This window comes from Grampus griseus, assembly GCF_964374135.1.
Source record: "Grampus griseus genome assembly, chromosome: 18".
Taxonomy (NCBI): domain Eukaryota; kingdom Metazoa; phylum Chordata; class Mammalia; order Artiodactyla; family Delphinidae; genus Grampus; species Grampus griseus.
Window position 1 is genome coordinate 67,998,022 of NC_139012.1, and position 22,565 is coordinate 68,020,586.

Below are 22,565 nucleotides of genomic sequence, written 5' to 3' on the forward strand. Positions count from 1 at the left end.
AGACTAGAATTCTGTGGCTTCTAAAAACTATTTTTCTCTTGACTTTAGTTTTAATATACTTTTTAAACCTGTTAAATTTATAGTCAGTTCATAGGGAACTTGGACATGAGATTGCCCTCTGAAAGTGAAACTGGGAGAAGTCAGCCTATGGTGGATGAGCTCACCAATCTGTAATAATCTACCCTGAGAAAGGTCTATAAAGTTTTATTTGAGAAGATTTGAGGATACTCCATTTCAGTCAAGGTGACCAGAATTGTAGTTAATCTTAGAGAAATCATGGCATAGTAAAAGAAACCTTTCCCAATCTTTAGTCATTTAAGTATAACCATTATGATTTTTTTTGTTAAATCCAACACTTGTTATTCATATTTTTATTTAAATGTCTCATTTGTTAATTTTTTCCTAAACAATAACAACTGTGAAATTGAGGGAAAGATACTATATTTTTCCCTAATACATTTTAAAATATGTTGCTACTCAACTTTAGTTTGCATATTACTTGAAGTCATTTTGTATACCACAGATGGTTATATATCATACTTTGGAAAATACAGTAATCAGTTTTATTGTAACTTGCTGAAGTTTGACTTTTATAAAAGTTGGAGAGTGGCTTTTGAGATGACTAAAAAAAGAGAGAATCCATTAAAAAAAAAAGAATTTGAAAATGTTTGTTAAGCACTTTCTAGGAAAGAGTCAGACTTGAGTGCATGATCCCTGCACATTCGTATTCTGTTGGTCAGAGATGATGATAGTATACCAGGATTTTCCATCGTTTATATGAAATATTTAATCCCATTGACTCATGTTTATTGCACAGTATTTTGATAATCTATTGTTCTCCCAAGTTTCTTAATATTAGGAAGAGAGTGTCCTGGGTGAGGGGTGAAGTTATATTCTGGTCACTCAAAGAATAATGGAAATGAATAATTTGGGTATTCTGATTTAAACTTAGTTTCTTCTGAATTTAGATCTCTAGGAGGTGAGCTTAATTAAGTCTTATTGTGCTAATCTGACGTCGCCAGATGACGTTGCAGGGCAGCTTTGTGCCATTTTGATTTAACTTCACAATAGATAGTGAACCCATAAATGTAACTTAATCTTCTTGCTCTGTCAGATCAGGTTGGGTTTAGTCAAAAGAAAATTCAACATTTTGAATGCTGGGTTTCTAATTAAAATAATTGTTTAGTTTCTCCCATGGCAGATAGCATGTACTTAAACCCTAGCCCCACTTTTTGGTTGTTGACTGAGCAACTTAACCTCTCTGTGCCTCAGTTTTCTTGTAGTTAAAATGACGACACTAACCAAGAGGATTAAATCAGTAAATACATTTGGAGTACTTGGAAACAGTTTGATTTTATTTTTTTCCACAAAGGGATGTCTAATTTGAATAATAAAGAAAACCTTAATTTACTTTGACCATTTATTTAAAGCTAGACTCATTATTGGTTAACAGTGGGCTGTTTAAGGGCACCAGTTTTAAGAATGTATAATTAGTGGAGCAATAACATTTTTAGCACAGTTCCTGTGAGTGTTTTGCAGGGAGATCAGACTAGCAAATGGCTGATTTTTATTGGGGGTTTGTCGATGCTAATGGTTCTAGAAAGCCTTGTAAAATGCATTTCAAACTTTAAAATGTGTCTTTGCTAGTATAACAATATTTAAAACCTTGGTGAAAACCTAGTTCTATTAATTGATTTGTTTTAAATTAACCTTTTCAGGTTTGTGACTGGTTGTATCCTCTAGTTCCTGATAGATCTCCAGTTCTTAAATGTACTATAGGAGCCTACATGTTTCCTGATACAATGTTACAAGCATCAGGATGCTTTGTGGGGGTCGTCTTGTCTTCTGAATTACCAGAAGATGATAGAGAACTCTTTGAGGATCTATTAAGACAAATGTCTGACCTTCGGCTCCAGGTAACTTGTGCGATCACCTTTAGGATGTAAACCTACTGTAACGTAAGCACTTCTGCTTTTAAAGAAACTGTAATAAGCTCTAATGTGATCAGAGTTAGGAAACTGAGAGTATATAATTTGCTTGCGTATTCACAAATACAAGTTGGGAATTGGCTGTAAATAGTGATTAAGATTGTGGTCTCTGGAGTCAGTTTGCCTCTGTTTGAATTTGAACTCTTCCGCTTAATAGCTGTTTAACTCAAGCTGTTGATCTTCTCTATAGTTTAGTTTCTTTATCATAAAGTCAGGATAATGGTAACATCCACTTCATTGGGCTGTGATGAAGATTAAAAGTTAATACATTAAGGCACTTACATCAGTGCTAGCAAGTAGTAATGTTCTGTGAATATTTGCTTTTGTTACAAACACTGTCTTACTTCTCAGTTGGGAAAGTGGGCCAATGGGACTAAATGGTGAAGTGACGGTAATTTCAGCATTAGTATCTGGGTAATATTGGACATTTTAGGGGTATGACTTGAGGAACAGGTTTTGTTTGAGGGAATTGTCTTTGTTCTCATGATGAACGAAGGCAAAATAAAATGTGATTTAAAATACGGTTGGTCATCCTGTGAACTTGCCTTATTTAGCCCATTTCCTCTGCCCACATGCTGATCTGTTATAGGGAGTTGAAATAGAGTATAATGGAGATATTTTCTTTAAGTGTTCTTGCCCATCCTAATATAGGACAAGAGGGGGAAAATATGCTTGATTGTGAATACTGACAGTTACCTGAGGTTGAAGGAGATTGACAGCATGGTAGTGTAATCTTTTATTTTCTCTTTCAGTCAGCAGATACTTAGAATTCATTATTTAACCTGGTTCTATGTTAAATGATGGGGTGGGAAGAAAGAACAGAGGAGGCTATAAAGATACATATATAACAGCTCTTATTCTTGAGCACCTTACAGTCTGTTGAATAACCACAGTACAGTATGAGAGGTGATGGAAATGAAAGTGAAAGGAGGTCTGGGAGGATTTCACAAAATAGTTTCCTTTGAGTTCAGTCATGAAAGATTGGTTCCTTTTTTCTGAGGAAATAGAATACACTTTTAATCCATACCTGTATTAAAAATTTAAGATCAGAGGTGGTGGGAGCAGATCACCAGCTAAGTGAAAGGTCGGAGAGTCACCTCAGCATTACGTTGTAAGAACTATATATGAGAATGACCTGGTGATCAACATGTTCTTAAATACTAGATATTTAAGCTGCGTTAACAAAACCCATGACCCCCATACAGAAGTCTGTGTAGCCTCAATGTGCTTAGGAGAGGAGTTTACAAAAGCAGCAACATGGTCAAATGGATATGGGTTTAAGTCTAATAAGCTTTGCTGTTTACTAGCTGAATGAAGTGACATTCCTTAAGTATTCCAGACCTTTTATGGAGCTGTTTCTCCCTTTACCCCTACATTCATTTGGCCTGTATTACTGGACTCTAGGAAAGAAATTAAACTGACCTTTAGGTTATATATTTACTTCCTCTGTTCAGTTTTATTTTTTTGGTTGAATGTTATTTTTAGTTTTCTGTATTGTCCTAGAACTCCAACAGTAAACAAAAGCTGGTTACTAGCTATACTTTTGATTTGCCTTTACTCTTAAGCATTCATTCAGCAAAGTGTACGCAAGCAGATTATCTTTAGTGTTGAGTGCAAAAATGGAAAAACAAAATCAGCCTTCCAACAATGCAGAGTAGTTAAACTGGACATGAGGTTTGTTAATTGCCTTTATTTATTTATTTTTGAAATTTTGAATTTAATTTACTTTTTTATACATTAGGTTCTTATTAGTTATCCATTTTATACATATTAGTATATATATATGTCAATCCCAATCTCCCAATTGTTAATTGCCTTTAAACTCATTTAGTCTTGTATGTGTTTTCTAAAACTTATAATTTATTGTTTAACTAAATTCAAATGTAGCTGCATCTGATTTAACGATCACTTGTACCAACTACTGCTATAAGTTTATCTCTTGTACTTTGTTTTTTTGAAATTTGCTTTAGGCCATATCCTGTGAGCCAGAGAACTCAAACGTTTGAGGTTTGGTGATGAGATAAAAGTATAGAGAAAAACTAGTAAAAGTAGTTGTAAAACACTGTCATTTGAATAGGTATATTATTGGAGCATGGTGTACTGTAGCTTAGAGGAAATTTGAATTTGAGCTAAGCTTAGGCCTTTACTCCCTAGGCCAACTGGGACCGGGCAGAAGGAGAAAATGAATTCCAAATCCCTGGAAGATCAAGATACCCCTCTAACCAATTGAAGGAAGCCAGTGGCACTGATGTGAGACAGTTGGACCCAGGCAGTAAGGATGTGCGTCATAAGGGAAAACGGGGGAAAAAGGTTAGTAGAGTAAGTGAAAGATCAACAAGGTATGAGTGTGTGTTCTATTCTAATGGTAGCTTTCACCAGTTTAAATTATTTATAAGATCCCCATTTACTGAAGCAGAGCAACTTGCAGATTCACAAAGTTATCACTGGTAAAATAATTATAATCAGCTTTAATATCTCCCTTTCCAAGTATTTGTTATTTAAACTGTTTTAAAAGTAATCTATGTTTGGGGGGATAGTTTTTTGCAACTGTTTGAAAGATTTTTATAATTACGTTAATGACGTTTATGCTTTTTTGTTTTGTGTTATTCTCCACCTTCCTATATACACCAAGATCTTGGGGCTAGGTATGCATTTCCTTACACTACCATTTGTATTCAGTTCCTTATTTCTTCATTAATAGTCAACAGAACAGAGAAAATGGGCTTTTAAAAAAATACACTTAGTAGTTTCTTCTTTCATTTCTTAGATTTTGTGATATGTTCCAAATGGTAAATTTGGATTAGAGTTTAAGAAATGTTTATTGAGTGCTAGAAAGATGAGCATAGTGGGAAAAATTTTTAATTTCTCATCTCAAAATATTTCCCATCTAGTGGGGAGGACAGATTAGCAAAGAGATAATTTCTACCCAATGTGATCATTAGATGAAAGTACATAAGTTGTCTAGAACGCTAGGTTATACCTTCCACATAGATGAGTGGTGTGGGAAGCAGTTAAGGAGGCTCCTCCTGGAAGGCACTATGGCTAAGATGAGTCCCGAAGGTGAAATAAGCAAACCTATGGTGAAAGAAAGTAACGCTGTGTGAGTATTGAATTGTAAACAGTTTCGTACTGTTCTTTGTTGTATTCCATATTATAAGTGCTCAGTAATTGTCTTTGGAATTAATGAATATCACATGAATATTCTACTTTTACTTGCCAACCGTCACTGTGGGTTATGTTGAGCATCTTAGACCAGCTTTATGAGGACATTGGGAGTCCAAAATGGAAGTTAGAACTTCATTTTTAAAAATTTAATTCCTTGGTTTAAAAAAAATCCAATTATATTAAAATATATATATACTTTTGGAAACCTTTACTCCCACCTTTGTCCCTGTCTACACCATTCCTCCTGCCACTGTCGGTAATTACTTTTATTAGGATCTTGTGTTTCTTTCCTGGGTTTTTTGAGGCAGATAAAAGCAAACAAAATCTGTAATTATTTCTCTCCCTTTCTTATACATAAGGGAACATCATATAGAGTGTCCTATATATATATATTTTTGATAATAAAGTCTGGGGTAAATAGAGAACTTCCTCAGTCTTTTTTACCTTATATTTCATTGTATGAATATATCATACTTTCTTTAATCAGTCTCTTATTGAGGGGTGTTTGGTGTGATTGTTTGGTATTACAAGCAGTGCTTCAATGAATGACTTTGTAGAGCCATTGATTCATACATCTGCAGGTAATTCATCAAATAAATTCTTAGAGATGGGGTTACTGTGTCAACAGGTAAATGCATTTGTAATTCTGATAGATTTTGCTACATTGCCCTCCCTAAGGAGTATACTATTCAGCACTGCACCAGTAGCTGTTGGAGCATACCTGTCTCCCCACAGCCTGCTCAACAGAGTGGGTGGTCTATTTTTTGGCAATCCGATGATGAGAGAAATATATTGGAATATATTAATTTGCATCGATTTTATTATGAGTGAGTTGAGCAAATGCATAAGGGTAACTTGAATTTTGTTTTCTGTGTGATGTCTAGTTATGTTCTTTGTCCATTTTTATTACTGGGTTGTTAGTCCTTTTCTTCACAATTTCTAGGAGCTCTTTATATATTAGGGACATTGGCACATTGTCAAAGATAGAAGTTGCAAATTATAATGAGGTCTGAGTTAGCCTACTCCTAAGTTTTTAGAATGAAAACAAATTTAGCTTTGAGATTTTGAATGTTGGCCCTAGCTGTTAAATTAGCAAAGTACAAGTATTTCTGTTTCCCATTTCCATTCAAATGGAATGGTAGATTCTATGTTTATATACTTTTATTTACTTTTACTTGATTTCTGTCAAAACCAGTTTATTTGGATACATTCTTCCTTACTGACTGAGTCATTTAACAGAAATCTTTTAACCTTACTGAGTACTGTATGCATACATACCAATATCTAGGGGGTGATAGCTCTATGAAGGAACTCAGAGTGGTCAAAGAAAGAAAAAAATTAATCAATTTAAATATAATTTGATAAATGCTGTATTGGAGGTATGTTGGTATTTAAATCTTACTTACCAATGGTACCTAACATAAGACCAGAACAGTTTTCACCTTCACGGTGGTTATGGTATTGCACTTTATGTAATAAAATGTACTTATAACTAGGTTGCCTGGAAATATTTTCATTAATTAGTATTTGTTGGCTTAATATTTTATTACAAAATGCTTATGATTTTTCCTCCTTTTAGTATTTATTTCACATTTTGAAATATTTTTACTGTTTAGACCAAAGGTACTTCAAGTGAAGAAGTTAATCTGAGTCACATTGTACCTTATGAGCCAGTTTCAGAAGAAAAAGCAAAGGAATTACCTGAATGGAGTGAGAAAGTGGCTCAAAACATTTTGTCAGGTATTATAGTAATGTTAACTTTTTTGCCTGCATAATGTGAAACCTTTGAATCCCATTAGAGAATACTTGGAAAGATACTATTTTATGTTTTGGTTTTAAATGATCAGTTTATAAATATTTAAAAATAGAAGGAACTAGTCTCTTTGAATGTCACGTATTGTCATATTGGTGTAAGTTCTTCTTGATATATTATTCTCTGTTTTACTCTTGGGAAAATTGGTAGTGGAAAGCTTCAAGAATCTCCAAACTTTCAGAATAGCTCTGAACATAAAATTAGTTATTTTCCTTTCCCCTTTGAAATTCCCCCTTAATCTTTTTTTCTCCCCTCTCCTTCCTCCTTCTCCACCAAAAAAATGACATTCATCCGTCTTTGGAAGCAAAGTAGCACTCGCCTAACTTTATGGCAATACAGGCATGAGGAGACCTGAGAATTATAGCCAAGCTGTTTGGGAAGTAGACCCTACTGTTTAATTATGGATAGAAAGGGCTTCAGATCATTTATTTTAAAAACAAAATAATCATTACTGACACATGTGTTTATACTTTAATTGGTTAACAGTTTAACTGCAGTAGCTCTCAGATTGAGACCTTATATTTTGTTTTTTAAAAAACATTGCCAGTCATTATTATTCAGTAAGTCAAATTCATGACCCAGTAAGGAGATCTTGACTAGTTATTTAATAGACTATCAATATAGGTTTCCATCTCTGGTTTATAGGTTTAAACTCACTAAAATAATGGAGGTGTCTAAAGCAGAGGAAATCTTTAACATGAAAAACCAACAAACTAAAATAAGTGAAAAATGATTAAGTAGCTAGGAGCAAACAAAATATTTTGCCCAATGTCAAAGAGCTGCTTGAGACAAGTAGAAAAGATAAAGCCAAATTTTCAAATATATGTGTAACAGTTAAAATTTATCCTTGAAAGAGATTTTTAAAGAAGTTGTAAAGGGACTTCCCTGGTGGTCCAGTGGTTAAGACTTTGCCTTCCAATGCAGGGGGTGCAAGTTCAATCCCTGGTTGGAGAGCAAAGATCCCACATGGCTCCCGGCCAAAAAAATAAAAATGTAAAACAGAAGCAATATTGTAACAAATTCAATAAAGACTTTAAAAATGGTGCACATCAAAAAAACAAAAGTTGTAAACAAAAACCTTCACTCTTACTACCTTGCACCCTAAACTTTACAGGCTGCTAAGTTGTTAATTAGGTCAGTGTTCAGAAAATTAGCCCTTATCCACACATATGTAGATAACTAAATTCAAAGGTAATTAAGTTTTTGAGTTTATACTGCTATAAGACTGTATAGTATCCATGTGTAACAAACCATGCCAAACTTAATGATGTGAAACAACAATTTGTTTACGCTTAGGAATTCTGTGGGCCAGGTATTCCAAAAGGTCATATCAGGGATGGCTTGTATCTGCTTCGTGATGTCAGGGCCTCAGCTAGGAAGACTCAAAGGCCAACTAGTGACTCAGTAGCTGGGGGCTGGAATCATTTGAAGGCTCCTTCAGTCACACTGAAGTTGGCATCTGGGTTAGGAGAGCTCAAGATCTAGGACTGCCTACACATGACCTCTCCATGCCTCTTGACTTCCTCACAGCAGGGTAGCCTTAAGCTCATCTGGCATCTGTGTAGTAGCTCAGGGTTCAAGTGTGAATGGTCCACCAAATAGGCAGAAGCTGCATTACCATTTCTGACATACTCTTCGAAATTTCCAGCATCATTAGTTATAAGCAAGTAACAAGCCTGCCCAGATTCAAGGGAATGTGACATAGACCCCACTTCTCAATGTGAAGAATGTCAAGGTCATGTTGAAAGAACATGTGGAACAGGAGATACTGTTTTTGACCATCTTTGGAAAATACCATGGGCCACAAAATTTTAGGACTCCTAGGTACCATACGGATTCCACACACTGGTTCTATTCGAAGGAGTAGATCATCCTGAGAGCCAGCTAATGCTGAGGAGAGATCTCTTCATAGATTTCAAAAGAACTGTTAGCAGTGCATCATTTGAAAATGAGCCAAAACTACCTTCTAGTAACACTTAGAGACCTTCTTTACTACTTGGGACTTTAGTCTTCAGGCTTGTAACTCTCTTCCTTTTCATCCTGTATCCTCAGGGCTAGAGTTTTAGCAATAGCCCTAATAATGACATTAAAACTATTTAACTGCCAATCAGAATACCTGTCTCCTTATATACTTTTTAATAGGTAGCATGAAAAACAACTAGCTCACTGAATACTTAAGGTACGAGTTACAGAGAAAGGTGTAAGAAATATCCAAAATTTACTCCAGAAAAAATTATCTGATCTGTCAAGAAACTATTTCTACCTGACTCATGTAGGTTCTGTACAAAGATGAGTAACCAGGGATCTAAATTGAGCTCATTCACCTTAGCCCAATGATGAGGAAAGATCAGTAAAAGCTATAGTCTTATACTTTATGAATGTAAGAGGTGAAAAAACAATGCTTAAAATTTACACATGTAGAAAATTGGTGTGAGAAGCTTAGACTTACATTACACTTTAAGAAGGCAGCTGCCAAACATTTTAGATGGAGTAGAGTCTAATAAGCTAATTTGGGAGGAGGTAGAAGATTGGTGGCAGTAGACTGAATAGAGCCCCCATTGGGTTAGGTTTGAATTAGGTCATTTTACGTCATCTGCCAACCTCTCATTTATTCAACATTCATTCATTGCCTGCTATCTCTCAGCATTAACTGGGTGTGTAGGATGCAGACATAGATAGAATAAATCTATATCTGGCATTACACATGCCATTTAAAAGATCTTAATAGCTACCAGTGAAATACTGTATTTCCGTATCTTCTATTGCAGCCTCTACAGTTTTAATTATCTCTTCCATGGTGATATCTTGTTTATAATTAACATCTAGTTTTTCTCTTTATTAGTCCTGTGACTTTTCATTTATCTCACTTCCACTTATTTTTCTGAAAGTCATCGATGGACTCCATCCCCCTTGTTTGATATAGTTTCTTTGTAGGATTATAGTCTACTTGAGCTCTCCTTTGTTCATTGTCATTTTATGATTTATTAGTTTTCCTTAACTTCAAGTTCAGCTGTTTTTAACCTAATACTTTTCAATCTATCAGTTAACTCTAAAAACATATAATTTTTTTCTTGACTAGACATCTTCAGTCCCTTTATTGTTGTGTGAACTCCTGGCTGGAACCTGTTTGCCTGGGTTTGAGCCCTGATCCTCCGCCAAGGGTAGGACAGTGGGGATAGGGTTGGAGCCGGAGGTGGACATGTTGTCTGAAACAGGAAGAGAAACACATCAATTTTTCCAGTCAGTTACTACTTGGTACTTTTCATTCACATTTTTAAATGGGTATGATTTTCACATCATTGGATGCCTGCTTACTAATGGGCTGAAGTAATTATGTAAAAACCATGGCACAGATCTTGGAAAACATACTTAAGTATTTTTAAAAGCTCATTGTTTCAGGGTATAGCCAAAAAGGAGATATTTAAAATTGTAACTCTCCCCAGGGGAGGGTAACACTTTCCTCCCCCCTCTTAGGGAAAACTGTTCCCCTTGTGTTTGTTTTCTTGGTTCTCCCATCTCCTTCCCACTTCTCCTCTTCCCACATGCTGTCTAGCTCAAGGCCTTTTCTTTTCACTAGAGAAGTCTCTGTCACCCTGCTTTCTCTCTGACAATCTCTGCTTCTTTCATTCTTGCTGCAAGAAGCATGAGCAAAGCAAAAGGCTAGGGCCTAGTCTCATGAGAAATAGCTAGAAATAGCTCGATCTTCTTTTCTTTTAGAGTTTTTCTTCTCCTGAATTTTTTGGGAGTTCTCATGTCTTTGTCGTTCGGTTTAAAGTGCAAATTAAAAGGTGCTGAGATCAAGGGATTTGGGATTGAGGAAGGAGCAGAACCCCCTGCCTTATGTCTTTAGCCCAAAGCAAACAAGCAAAAGTTCTGCCTTAGTGTTTGAGATACAGGTTGTTGGTGTATCTGTCAGCTTCAACGCTTTGTGGGGGAAAAGTGGTGCCTGGACTAAGGCAAAAAGAACAAGGATACTGGGTCTTCTAGCCAAATACCATCGTAATGGCACCAAGACCCCAAATTAGTCCCTAACAGTAGTATACTGTGGTAAGTAATATATAGAGATGCCTACAAGTTGTAGTGACAGCATAGAGTAATACAGAACTGTTGTTGAGTGATATATGACCTAAGTATTGAAAGACAAATTTACTTAGAAAAGGTATATATTACAGGCAGAACACTACAAGTACAAAGTTGGCTTGAAAATTTATGGCATGTTTGGGATTTGAATATTGAACTCCTTGGTTTTTTTTTTCCTGTTGATCAGTTATTTGTTAAAGGGCTCAAAGGTATAATCAGTCCTAATTTTGTGCAATTCAAAAATTTCCTTTAAAAAGGTGCTTCCTGGGTGAGTTGGGGTTTGGTCAAAGGTGCTGAGTTTACTGGCAAAGCCATCCAGAAAGGCGCTTCTAAACTCCGAGAACGGATTCAACCAGAAGAAAAACCAGTGGAAGTTAGTCCGACTGTGACCAAGGGACTTTATATAGCAAAACAGGCTACCGGAGGAGCAGCGAAAGTCAGTCAGTTCCTGGGTAAAGTAACTTTAGATTCCTTTACTTTTTTTCAGTTAAATAAAAATAATCTCTTAGTCCAGGTTAATCTAAATCTCATTTAGATGTTTTAAATTTAAGAGTAAAGAATTAGGACAAAGCAGTTTTGCCTTTCTACTCAGGGTAGAATCAGTAATCCAGCAACATCAACCTAAGAGCCTTAGAAATATTTCAGGCACTTGACACACCTACTGATTCAATATCTCCATTTTTATAAGATCTCTAGGTGATTCTTATTTGCATATTAAAGTCTGAGAAACACTGGTTAGGGGTGGTTTTGTTGTGTTGGAGAGGGGAGTGTGTGTGCATTTGAAAAGGAATGTATTTGCTATCCTTGAATATGACACATTCTTTTAAGGACAACTCACTGCATAAGCAGTTGAGAGTCAAGAGTGAGGGATGTATTGTCTTGAATAAAGCTGACTTAGTGATTCTGGTGTCAGCCTTCCCTAGTAATATGCCTCTAAACCCCTCTCCTTTGAGGATCACAGCTCTAAAGTTTGGTATTTTAAGATGGTCAGATAGCTCCTTAGAGGATTGTCATAAAATTTGGTAAGATTATCTTTTTGGTATTTGGTATTCTTTGGAGTCAGATTTTTGGTTTGTTTACTTTTACATAGACTTAAATACTTCATTACTATTTCAGTGAGTATTTGCTGATAGGGAGAAAAAGTATGAATACGCTTAGCTGGAAAACATGAAAGTTGGACCTACCAGTCTTGCATTGCAGATAGAAAAGGTGGATGGTTCTCTTCTAAGCAAATTGCCAAGAAGAACATTATATTTAAGAGTCAATAATCTCTGCAAACACATCCTTAAACTAAGCAATAGCCTTTGTTTAAAAAGTAACCAGCCCTGTTTTCATTCTTTTTTAAATAGGAATGGTAACATTATACAGTAAAACAACTTTAGATGCTCATGGAAGACTTTTGCTAAGTGAGAGTGGTAAAATCAAGGGAAGAATACATTTTTTGCTAAGTTTTTTTGTTTTTGTTTTTTTATGGTTATATTAGTTGATGGAGTTTGTACTGTAGCAAATTGTGTTGGAAAGGAATTAGCTCCACATGTCAAGAAGCATGGAAGCAAACTTGTTCCAGAATCTCTTAAAAAAGACAAAAATGGGAAGTCTACCCTGGATGGTGCTATGGTTGTAGCAGCAAGCAGTGTTCAAGGTAACATAAAGGTCTAAAACTTTAGGAAGATCTTTTTGCTGAGGGCTGGTTTTACTTACTTTTAAATGTATTTGCAGGATTTTCAACTGTCTGGCAAGGATTGGAATGTGCAGCTAAATGCATTGTTAATAATGTTTCAGTAGAAACTGTACAAACTGTCAGATACAAGTAAGTTGAATTTTATCATTTTAATGAAATCTCTTGTAGCATTTGTAAAACTCTAGGACAGTTAAAATGATTGTGTAGTTATTTTTATTAAGTATCTGATAAAACAGTTTTTTTCACTTGCTATTTTTAAGTAGGGAGAAAAATAAAGTTTTAGCAAATTAATAGTATTACTGTGACTTTGCCTTTATATTACTATTATAAATACTTGTTCATCATTAATGGAAAGAATAGGTTTAAGTTTTTTTTTTAATGCCTGGAATTTCTGTATGCCTTATTAACTGCATGTTCTTGATGGGTGATGTTTGCCTATAGTTTTGACGGGGAAAACTTGAATTATAATTAAACTGTTATACTTTGTTAATACTAGCCCCTTCTATATACAAAGAATGTTAAATTTTCACACCTTATGAATCTACCACTGTGCATCTGTATTGGAATAGACAGATGGTACGAGAAGACCTACCATTAAGAAATAGACAAACATAGAAATGAATGATTTATTCAAGCTTATCTGATAAGTGGTATTAAAGATAAGACTTAAGAACAGGATTTTCTGATTTTAGCTCTTTATTCTGTCTTTATAAGTACTAGAGGGCTAAACTTAAATTTAGTATGAAGGACCTGAGTTGCTTTCTTAGCTTTGAATTAGTTTAGATCTTAATATTTAATTTTATTTCGAAGAAAAAAAATAATGGTGTTCTCAACTCTTGGTTATTTGTGTTAATTATTTACTCACTGACAGCATTTGAGTTAATACTTATATATCAGACGTTGTGTTCAGTGCTTTCCATGTATATTATTTAATCTTTAACACTATTATCTCCATTTTACAGATGAAGAAACCAAATGCTTTTGAGCCTTAAATACTTGTTAAGAATTGTACCCCCCTAGTAAGTGGTAGAGCTGGGATGTAAGCCAGGTCCCCCTGTCATGCAGTATCAGAGAACAGAGCTGGGCCAACACTGCCCTTAATGGGATATCTGTGCGAGTTTAGTATCTAGAGTTATTTTCTAACACTACCTAGCATGTGTTTAGACTCCCTCCCACCACAATAAATTACCTTTGGTTTAGGAAATACTGACTTAATTTCCAGCCTGAGTTGATTTTATCTGCTCAGTCTGGGGCATGCATACCTTAGAATCAAAGCAATACAGCCATATCATCTTGGAGTGCCGATTTTACCAAAGGATTTGGAAAAGAAAATGCAGAGTAGATCTGAAATTTTGGTGGAGATGTAAAACTCAAGTCTCCCAGCTCACTTCCTGCTACTTGTGGCATTGACCTCTAACACTCTTTTTGTTATGCCTTTCAGGTTACTTTGATGGATGAGTCATAATTAGGAAAATGGTTTCTTCTTTTGTTGCAAGAGTAGGAGAAAGTCAGAGTGTCTTTTAGACCAAAAGTGGGTTATTTTCAGATTATCATATGTTAGCACAGATGCACAGATAAATAGGCAGTCATATGATTAAGTAGGAAGTGCTTTATTGGGTTTGCCCATTTCCTACTTTAATGAAAAAAAAATGCTTACCTAAGTACAGTTAAGTGGAGCCCTGTTAAAAGGTTTGAGATTCACATAATGAGGAAGTACAGGTTTTGGTGTAGATTTTGTATTTCTTGTCCTTAGTGAGGAGAACTTAATATGATAAATAGGGTATTTTAACAGTGGTTCTGAGCTAATTTATTTCTGTTATGGTGTACATTGCTAGTTTTATCCTTTCCTCCAAAGATTCATGGAGTGAAAAAAAGCAGGTGAGAATTTAGTTAAGTAGGTTTGTATTTCCAGTTATAAGGGTACTTTAGTCTTAGCAGTAACTTAATTAGAAAACTTGGAAAGATGGGAGGGACAGTGGAGAATAACAGGTTTTGTCCAAGTAATACTGTTTTCTCACTTATGAATAATCTAGCTCAGAAGTAGAAATTGCTTTTTAGGGGAAGAAACTGCAAGTATTAAACCAGTAATAACTCAGTGATATTTATCACTCAAGAATTGGAAAAGCTAGTTGTTCTTTCATTTAATTTAGTTCTCGATAATTTACATAAATTTACATTTATTTACATTTATGAGTTTACATTTATTTACACTGTGAAAATTATCTGATAGAGTGAGCGTTTGTGTTTTTCTGCTCTCATCCAACTGATGGTTGTATAGTAAAGAAAACTTATTATTTTTGGAAAATGTGTATTCTTATTGTCTGTGAGAAATTATTTCCCCAAGTAGTCATGTAACATTTTATGGAAAAACTCAAACGAACTTTTTGGCCAACCCAGTATTATATAAACTTCTTTATCTGATTTCTGGTAGTATAAGCCAATGCAGAGGATTATTTTTTTAATCTAGGCTATTTAAAGGCAGTTTGTATTAGAGAAGTATATTCTCTATGCCTTTTATGGTTTTGATTATGATTCAGGACTGTGTTCATTGATTATGAATGATTTACCTAAAGATCTATATAATTAATTACTCTCCTAAATTTTTAAGGTAAATGTATAAGAAATATTTATTAAGACTTTATTTTTTTGGTTACATTAATACTTTTGTCCTATTTTAGATTTAGGAACATGAAGACCTACAGGAACAATGAAAAGCAATTAAGTAACTTTAAACCTGCTATATTTAATTGCAGTATAGTATCTATTAAATAATTCATCACTCTTCTACATAGCTTCTAAAGTTCACCTTTAAGCTCCTTTTTTTCCACTTTAAATTGTTTAGAGGAAAATAATATAACTTCAGTAAGTTAGGTGCATTTTTCGTTTCCCCTCAGTAATATTTTATCTTAGAACACATTTGTGAAGAATAAGCTTAGTAAAAATATTTTCCTATAAGAATTTACTCTTATAAGGTGTAGTATTTTATTGGTTTATTTAATGAATTTTAATTAAAATTCCCCTTAAATTTGCACTGGGTGAAGGGGCAAATTCAAATCCATTTGAGGGTATCTCCTTCGGTAGATGTCATGTTACCCAAAATGAATTCTATATAACATCTACTCAGGAGTTATATAGGATCAGTCTTCTCTTTTCAATATGGTAACTATACAAATATTTAAACACAATCATTATATCTTAACTTATTTTTTCTTTACTAAATGCTCCCAGTTTAACAATTCCATATATAGTTTGAATTCCAGATCCTTCCTTCATCAGTGTTGTTCTCAAAATATGGAACCCAGAATTGAATCTAATATTCCAAAGGTCTTGTGACCAGATTAAATACAGTAGGGTTGCCTCTCTTGTTTTGGTCATATTTAGCATGTGATAAACGTGGCACAGAAAACAAAGAGTATATCTTTATAGTAGCTGTTACTTTATTGGCCCATTATCAAACATGGTTTTTTTTTTCACTTTTACTTTATTTATTTTTATACAGCACGTTCTTATTAGTTATCCATTTTATACATATTAGTATATACATGTCAATCCCAATCGTCCAATTCATCACACCACCACCCCCACCACCACCCCCCTGCGGCTTTCCCCCCTTGGCGTCCATACGTTTGTTCTCTACATCTGTGTCTCAATTTCTGCCCTGCAAACCGGTTCATCTGTACCATTTTTCTAGGTTCCACATATATGCGTTAATATACAATATTTGTTTTTCTTTTTCTGACTTACTTCACTCTGTATGACAGTCTCTAGGCCCATCCACGTCTCAAAGAATGACCCAATTTCGTTCCTTTTTATGGCTGAGTAATATTCCATTGTATATATGTACCACATCTTCTTTATCCATTCATCTGTCTATGGACATTTAGGTTGCTTCCATGACCTGGCTATTGTAAATAGTGCTGCAGTGAACGTTGGGGTGCATGTGTCTTTTTGAATTATGTTTTTCTCTGAGTATATTCCCAGTAGTGGGATTTCTGGGTCATATGGTAATTCTATTTTTAGTTTTTTAAGGAACCTCCATACTGTTCTCCATAGTGGCTGTATCAATTTATATTCCCACCAACAGTGCAAGAGGGTTCCCTTTCCTCCACACCCTCTCCAGCATTTGTTGTTTGTAGATTTTCTGATGATGCCCATTCTAACTTGTGTGAGGTGATACCTCATTGTAGTTTTGATTTGCATTTCTCTAATAATTAGTGATGTTGAGCAGCTTTTCATGTGCTTCTTGGCCATCTGTATGTCTTCTTTGCAGAAATGTCTATTTAGGTCTTCTGCCCATTTTTGGATTGGGTTGTTTGTTTTTTAGATATTGAGCTGCATGAGCTGTTTATATATTTTGGAGATTAATCCTTTGTCCGTTGACTCGTTTGCAAATATTTTCTCCCATTCTGAGGGTTGTGTTTTCGTGTTGTTTATGGTTTCCTTTGCTGTGAAAAGGTTTTGAAGTTTCATTAGGTCCCATTTGTTTATTTTTGTTTTTACTCCATTACTCTAGGAGGTGGATCAAAAAAGATCTTGCTGTGATTTATGTCAAAGAGTGTTCTTCCTATGGTTTCCTCTAAGAGTTTTATAGTGTCTGGTCTTTATTAGGTCTTTAATCCATTTTGAGTTTATTTTTGTGTATGGTGTTAGGGAGTGTTCTAATTTCATTCTTTTACATGTAGCTATCCAGTTTTCCCAGCACCACTTATTGAAGAGACTGTCTTTTCTCCATTGTATATCCTTGCCTCCTTTGTCATAGGTTAGTTGACCATAGGTGCATGAGTTTATCTCTGGGCTTTCTATTCTGTTCCATTGATCTGTATTTCTGTTTTTGTGCCATACCATATTGTCTTGATTACTGTAGGTTTGTAGTATAGTCCGAAGTCAGGGAGTCTGATTTCTCCAGCTCCGTTTTTTTCCCTCAAGACTGCTTTGTCTATTCGGGGTCTTTTGTGTCTCCATACAAATTTTAAGATTTTTTGTTCTAGTTTTGTGAAAAATGCCAGTGATAGTTTGATAGGGATTTCATGGAATCTGTAGATTGCTTTGGGTAGTATAGTCATTTTCACAATATTGATTCTTCCAATCCAAGAACATGGTATATCTCTCCCTCTGTTTTTATCATCTTTAATTTCTTTCATCAGTGTCTTACAGTTTTCTGCATACAGGTCTTTTGTCTCCTTAGGTAGGTTTATTCCTAGGTATTTTATTCTTTTTGTTGCAGTGGTAAATGGGAGTGTTTCCTTAATTTCTCTTTTAGATTTTTCATCATTAATGTATAGGAATGCAAGAGATTTCTGTGCATTAATTTTGTATCCTGCAACTTTACCAGATTCATTGATTAGCTCTAGTAGTTTTCTGGTGGCATCTTTAGGATTCTCTATGTGTAGTATCATGTCATCTGCAAACAGTGACAGTTTTACTTCTTCTTTTCCAATTTGGATTCCTTTTATTTCCTTTTCTTCTCTGATTGCTGTGGCTAAAACTTCCAAAACTGTGTTGAATAAGAGTGGTGAGAGTGGGCATCCTTGTCTTGTTCCTGATCTTAGAAGAAATGCTTTCAGTTTTTTACCATTGAGAATGATGTTTGCTGTGGGTTTGTCGTATATGGTCTTTATTATGGTGAGGTAGGTTCCCTCTATGCCCACTTTCTGGAGAGTTTTTATCATAAATGGGTGTTGAATTTTGTCAAAAGTTTTTTCTGCATCTGTTGAGGTGATCATATGGTTTTTATTCTTCAATTTGTTAATATGGTTTATCACATTGATTGATTTGCATATATTGAAGAATCCTTGCATCCCTGGGATAAATCCCGCTTGATCATGGTGTATGATCCTTTTAATATGTTGTTGGATTCTGTTTGCTAGTATTTTGTTGAGGATTTTTGCATCTATATTCATCAGTGATATTGGTCTGTAGTTTTCTTTTTTTGTAGTATCTTTGTCTGGTTTTGGTATCAGGGTGATGGTGGCCTCATAGAATGAGTTAGGGAGTGTTCCTTCCTCTGCAATTTTTTGGAAGAGTTTGAGAACGATGGGTGTTAGCTCGTCTCTGAATGTTTGATAGAATTCACCTGTGAAGCCATCTGGTCCTGGACTTTTGTTTGTTGGAAGATTTTTAATCACAGTTTCTATTTCATTACTTCTGATTGGTCTGTTCATATTTTCTGTTTCTTCCTGGTTCAGTCTTAGAAGCTTATACCTTTCTAAGAATTTGTCCATTTCTTCCAGGTTGTTCATTTTATTGGCATAGAGTTCCTTGTAGTAGTCTCTTAGGATGCTTTGTATTTCTGCGGTGTCTGTTGTGTCTTCTCCTTTTTCATTTCTAATTTTATTGATTTGAGTCCTCTCCCTCTTTTTCTTGATGAGTCTTGCTAATGGTTTGTCAATTTTGTTTATCTTCTCAAAGAACCAGCTTTTAGTGTTACTGATCTTTGCTATTGTTTTCTTTGTTTCTATTTCATTTATTTCTGCTCTGATCTTTATGATTTCTTTCCTTCTTTTATCTTTGGGTTTTGTTTTCTTCTTCCTCTAGTTCCTTTAGGTGGTTTATTTGAGATTTTTCTTGTTTCTTGAGGTAGCCTTGTATAGCTATAAACTTCTCTCTTAGAACTGCTTTTGCTGCATCCTGTAGGTTTTGGATCATCATGTTTTCATTGTCATTTGTCTCTAGGTATTTTTTGATTTACCCTTTGATTTCTTCTATGATCTCTTGGTTATTTAGCAATGTATTGTTTAGCCTTCATGTGTTTGTGTTTTTTATGTTTTTTTCCCCTGTAATTCATTTCTAATCTCATAGTGTTGTGGTCAGAAAAGATGGTTGATATAATTTCAGTTTTCTTAAATTTACTGAGGCTTGATTTGTGACCCAAGGTGTGATCTATCCTGGAGAATATTCACTGTGCGCCCTTGAGAAGAAAGTGTAATCTGCTGTTTTTGGATGGAATGTCCTATAAATACTAATTAAATCTATCTGGTCTGTTGTGTCATTTAAAGCTTCTGTTTCCTTATTTATTTTCATTTTGGATTATCTGTCCATTGGTGTAACTGAGGTGTTAAAGTCCCCCACTATTATTGTGTCACTGTCGATTGCCTCTTTTATAGCTGTTAGCAGTTGCCTTATGTATTGAGGTGCTCCTATGTTGGGTGCATATCTATTTATAATTGTTATATCTTCTTCTTGGATTGATCCCTTGATCATTATGTAGTGTCCCTCCTTGTCTCTTGTAACATTCTTTATTTTAAAGTCTATTTCATCTGATATGAGTATTGCTACTCCAGCTTTCTTTTGATTTCCATTTGCATGGAATATCTTTTTCCATCCCCTCACTTTCAGTCTGTATGTGTCTCTAGGTCTGAAGTGGGTCTCTTGTAGACAGCATATATATGGGTCTTGTTTTTTTTTTTTGTTTTTTTTTGCGGTACGCGGGCCTCTCACTGTTGTGGCCTCTCCCATTATGGAGCACAGGCTCCGGATGCACAGGCTCAGCGGCCGTGGCTCATGGGCCTAGCCGCTCCGTGGCATGTGGGATCTTCCCGGATCGGGGCACAAACCCGTGTCCCCTGCATTGGCAGGCGGACTCTCAACCACTGCGCCACCAGGGAAGCTTCCCCTGGGTCTTGTTTTTGTATCCATTCAGCAAGCCTGTGTCTTCTGGTTGGAGCATTTAATCCATTCATGTTTAGGTAATATCGATATGTATGTTCCTATGACCATTTTCTTAATTGTTTTGGGTTTGTTTTTGTAGGTCCTTTTCTTCTCTTGTGTTTCCCACTTAGAGAAGTTCCTTTAGCATTTGTTGTAGAGCTGGTTTGGTGGTGCTGAATCCTCTTAGCTTTTCTTTTCTGTAAAGCTTTTGATTTCTCCATCAAATCTGAATGAGATCCTTGCTGGGTAGAGTAATCTTGGTTGTAGGTTCTTCCCTTTCATCAGTTTAAGTATATCATGCCACTCCCTTCTGCCTTGTAGAGTTTCTGCTGAGAAATCAGCTGTTAACCTTATGGGAGTTCCTTTGTATATTATTTGTCATTTTTCCCTGGCTGCTTTCAATAATTTTTCTTTGTCTTTAATTTTTGCCAATTTGATTGCTATGTGTCTCAGCGTGTTTCTCCTTGGGTTTATCCTGTATGGTACTCTGTGTTTCCTGGACTTGGGTGGCTATTTCCTTTCCCATGTTAGGGAAGTTTTCGACTATAATCTCTTCAAATATTTTCTTGGGTCCTTTCTCTCTTCTCCTTCTGGAACCCCTATAATGCGAATGTTGTTGTGTTTAATGTTGTCCCAGAGGTCTCTTAGGCTGTCTTCATTTCTTTTCATTCTTTTTTCTTTATTCTGTTTCGCAGCAGTGAATTCCACCATTCTGTCTTCCAGGTCACTTACCCGTTCTTCTGCCTCAGTTATTCTGCTATTGATTCCTTCTAGTCTAGTTTTCGTTTCAGTTATTGTATTGTTCATCTCTGTTTGTTTGTTCTTTAACTCTTCTAGGTTATTGTTAAACATTTCTTACATCTCAGTCTTTGCCTCCATTCTTTTTCCGAGGTCCTGGATCATCTTCACTATCAATGTTCTGAATTCTTTTTTTGGAAGGTTGCCTATCTCCACTTCATTTAGTTGTTTTTCTGGGGTTTTATCTTGTTCCTTCATCTGGTACATGGGCCTCTGCCTTTTCATCTTGTCTATCTTTCTGTGAATGTGGTTTTTGTTCCACAGGCTGCAGGATTGTAGTTCTTCTGGTTTCTCCTGTCTGCCCTCTGGTGGATGAGGCTATCTAAGGGGCTTGTGCAAGTTTCCTGATGGGAGGGACTGGTGGTGGGTAGAGCTGACTGTTTTTCTGGTGGGCAGAGCTCAGTAAAACTTTAATCCGCTTGACTGCTGATGTGTGGGGCTGGATTCCCTCCCTGTTGGTTGTTTGGCCTGAGGCAACCCAGCACTGGAACATACCTGGGCTCTTTGGTGAGGCTAATGGCATACTCTGGGAGGGCTCACGCCAAGGAGTACTTCCCATAACTTCTGCTGCCAGTGTCCTTGTCCCCACAGTGAAACAGAGCCAGCCCCCGCCTCTGCAGGAGACCCTCCAACACTAGCAGGTAGGTCTGGTTCAGTCTCCCCTGAGGTCACTGCTCCTTCCCCTGTGTGTGCCCTCCAAGGGTGGAGTCTCTGTTTCCCCCAGTCCGGTCGAAGTCCTGCAATCAAATCCCACTAGCCTTCGAAGTCTGATTCTCTAGAAGTTTCTCCTCCCGTTGCTGGACCTCCAGGTTGGGAAGCCTGACGTGGGGCTCAGAACCTTCACTCCAGTGGGTGGACTTCTGTGATATAATTGTTCTCCAGTCTGTGAGTCACCCACCCAGCAGTTATGGGATTTGATTTTACTGTGATTGCACCTCTCCTACTGTCTCATTGTGGCTTCTCCTTTGTCTTTGGATGTGAGGTATCTTTTTTGGTGAGTTCCAGTGTCTTCCTGTTGATTGTTCAGCAGCTAGTTGTAATTCTGGTGTTCTCACAAGAGAGAGTGAGAGCATGTCCTTCTACTCCGCCATATTGGTTCAGGACCTCTGTCCAAACTTGAGTTTTTTAAAAATGAACCTTTTATTTAAAATGTGGACCTTTGTCTTATTTTTGGACAATTGATATTTGTACCTAAATAAAAAGTTTACATTTATTCTTGCTTAATTGCACTTTGTTGATTTTGACCCATCATTAAATCTATAATTTTCGCTTCAGATTTTGATGTATGTCATATTAGCCTTCCATTTTGTGTTACCTGTAGATTTGAAAGACATGTCTTCTTTACATCTTAGATGTTTTCCGCAATTTTTTGTGGATAAAATCTATTCACATG

The 22,565-nt window shown here is 35.8% G+C and overlaps 1 protein-coding gene across 4 annotated transcripts in view; it reads left to right on the forward strand.

Annotated features, from left to right (window-relative positions):
- SPART (spartin) overlaps positions 1-22,565 on the forward strand; it is a 41,183-nt gene that overhangs the window by 13,415 nt on the left and 5,203 nt on the right. For all 4 annotated transcript variants that reach the window (XM_082675984.1, XM_082675983.1, XM_082675986.1 and 1 more), the window contains exons 3-8: positions 1,719-1,916; positions 4,143-4,298; positions 6,770-6,893; positions 11,304-11,498; positions 12,530-12,688; positions 12,766-12,856. In XM_082675984.1, coding sequence (XP_082532110.1) covers positions 1,719-1,916; positions 4,143-4,298; positions 6,770-6,893; positions 11,304-11,498; positions 12,530-12,688; positions 12,766-12,856 — 923 coding nt within the window. The remainder of the gene's footprint in view (positions 1-1,718; positions 1,917-4,142; positions 4,299-6,769; positions 6,894-11,303; positions 11,499-12,529; positions 12,689-12,765; positions 12,857-22,565) is intronic.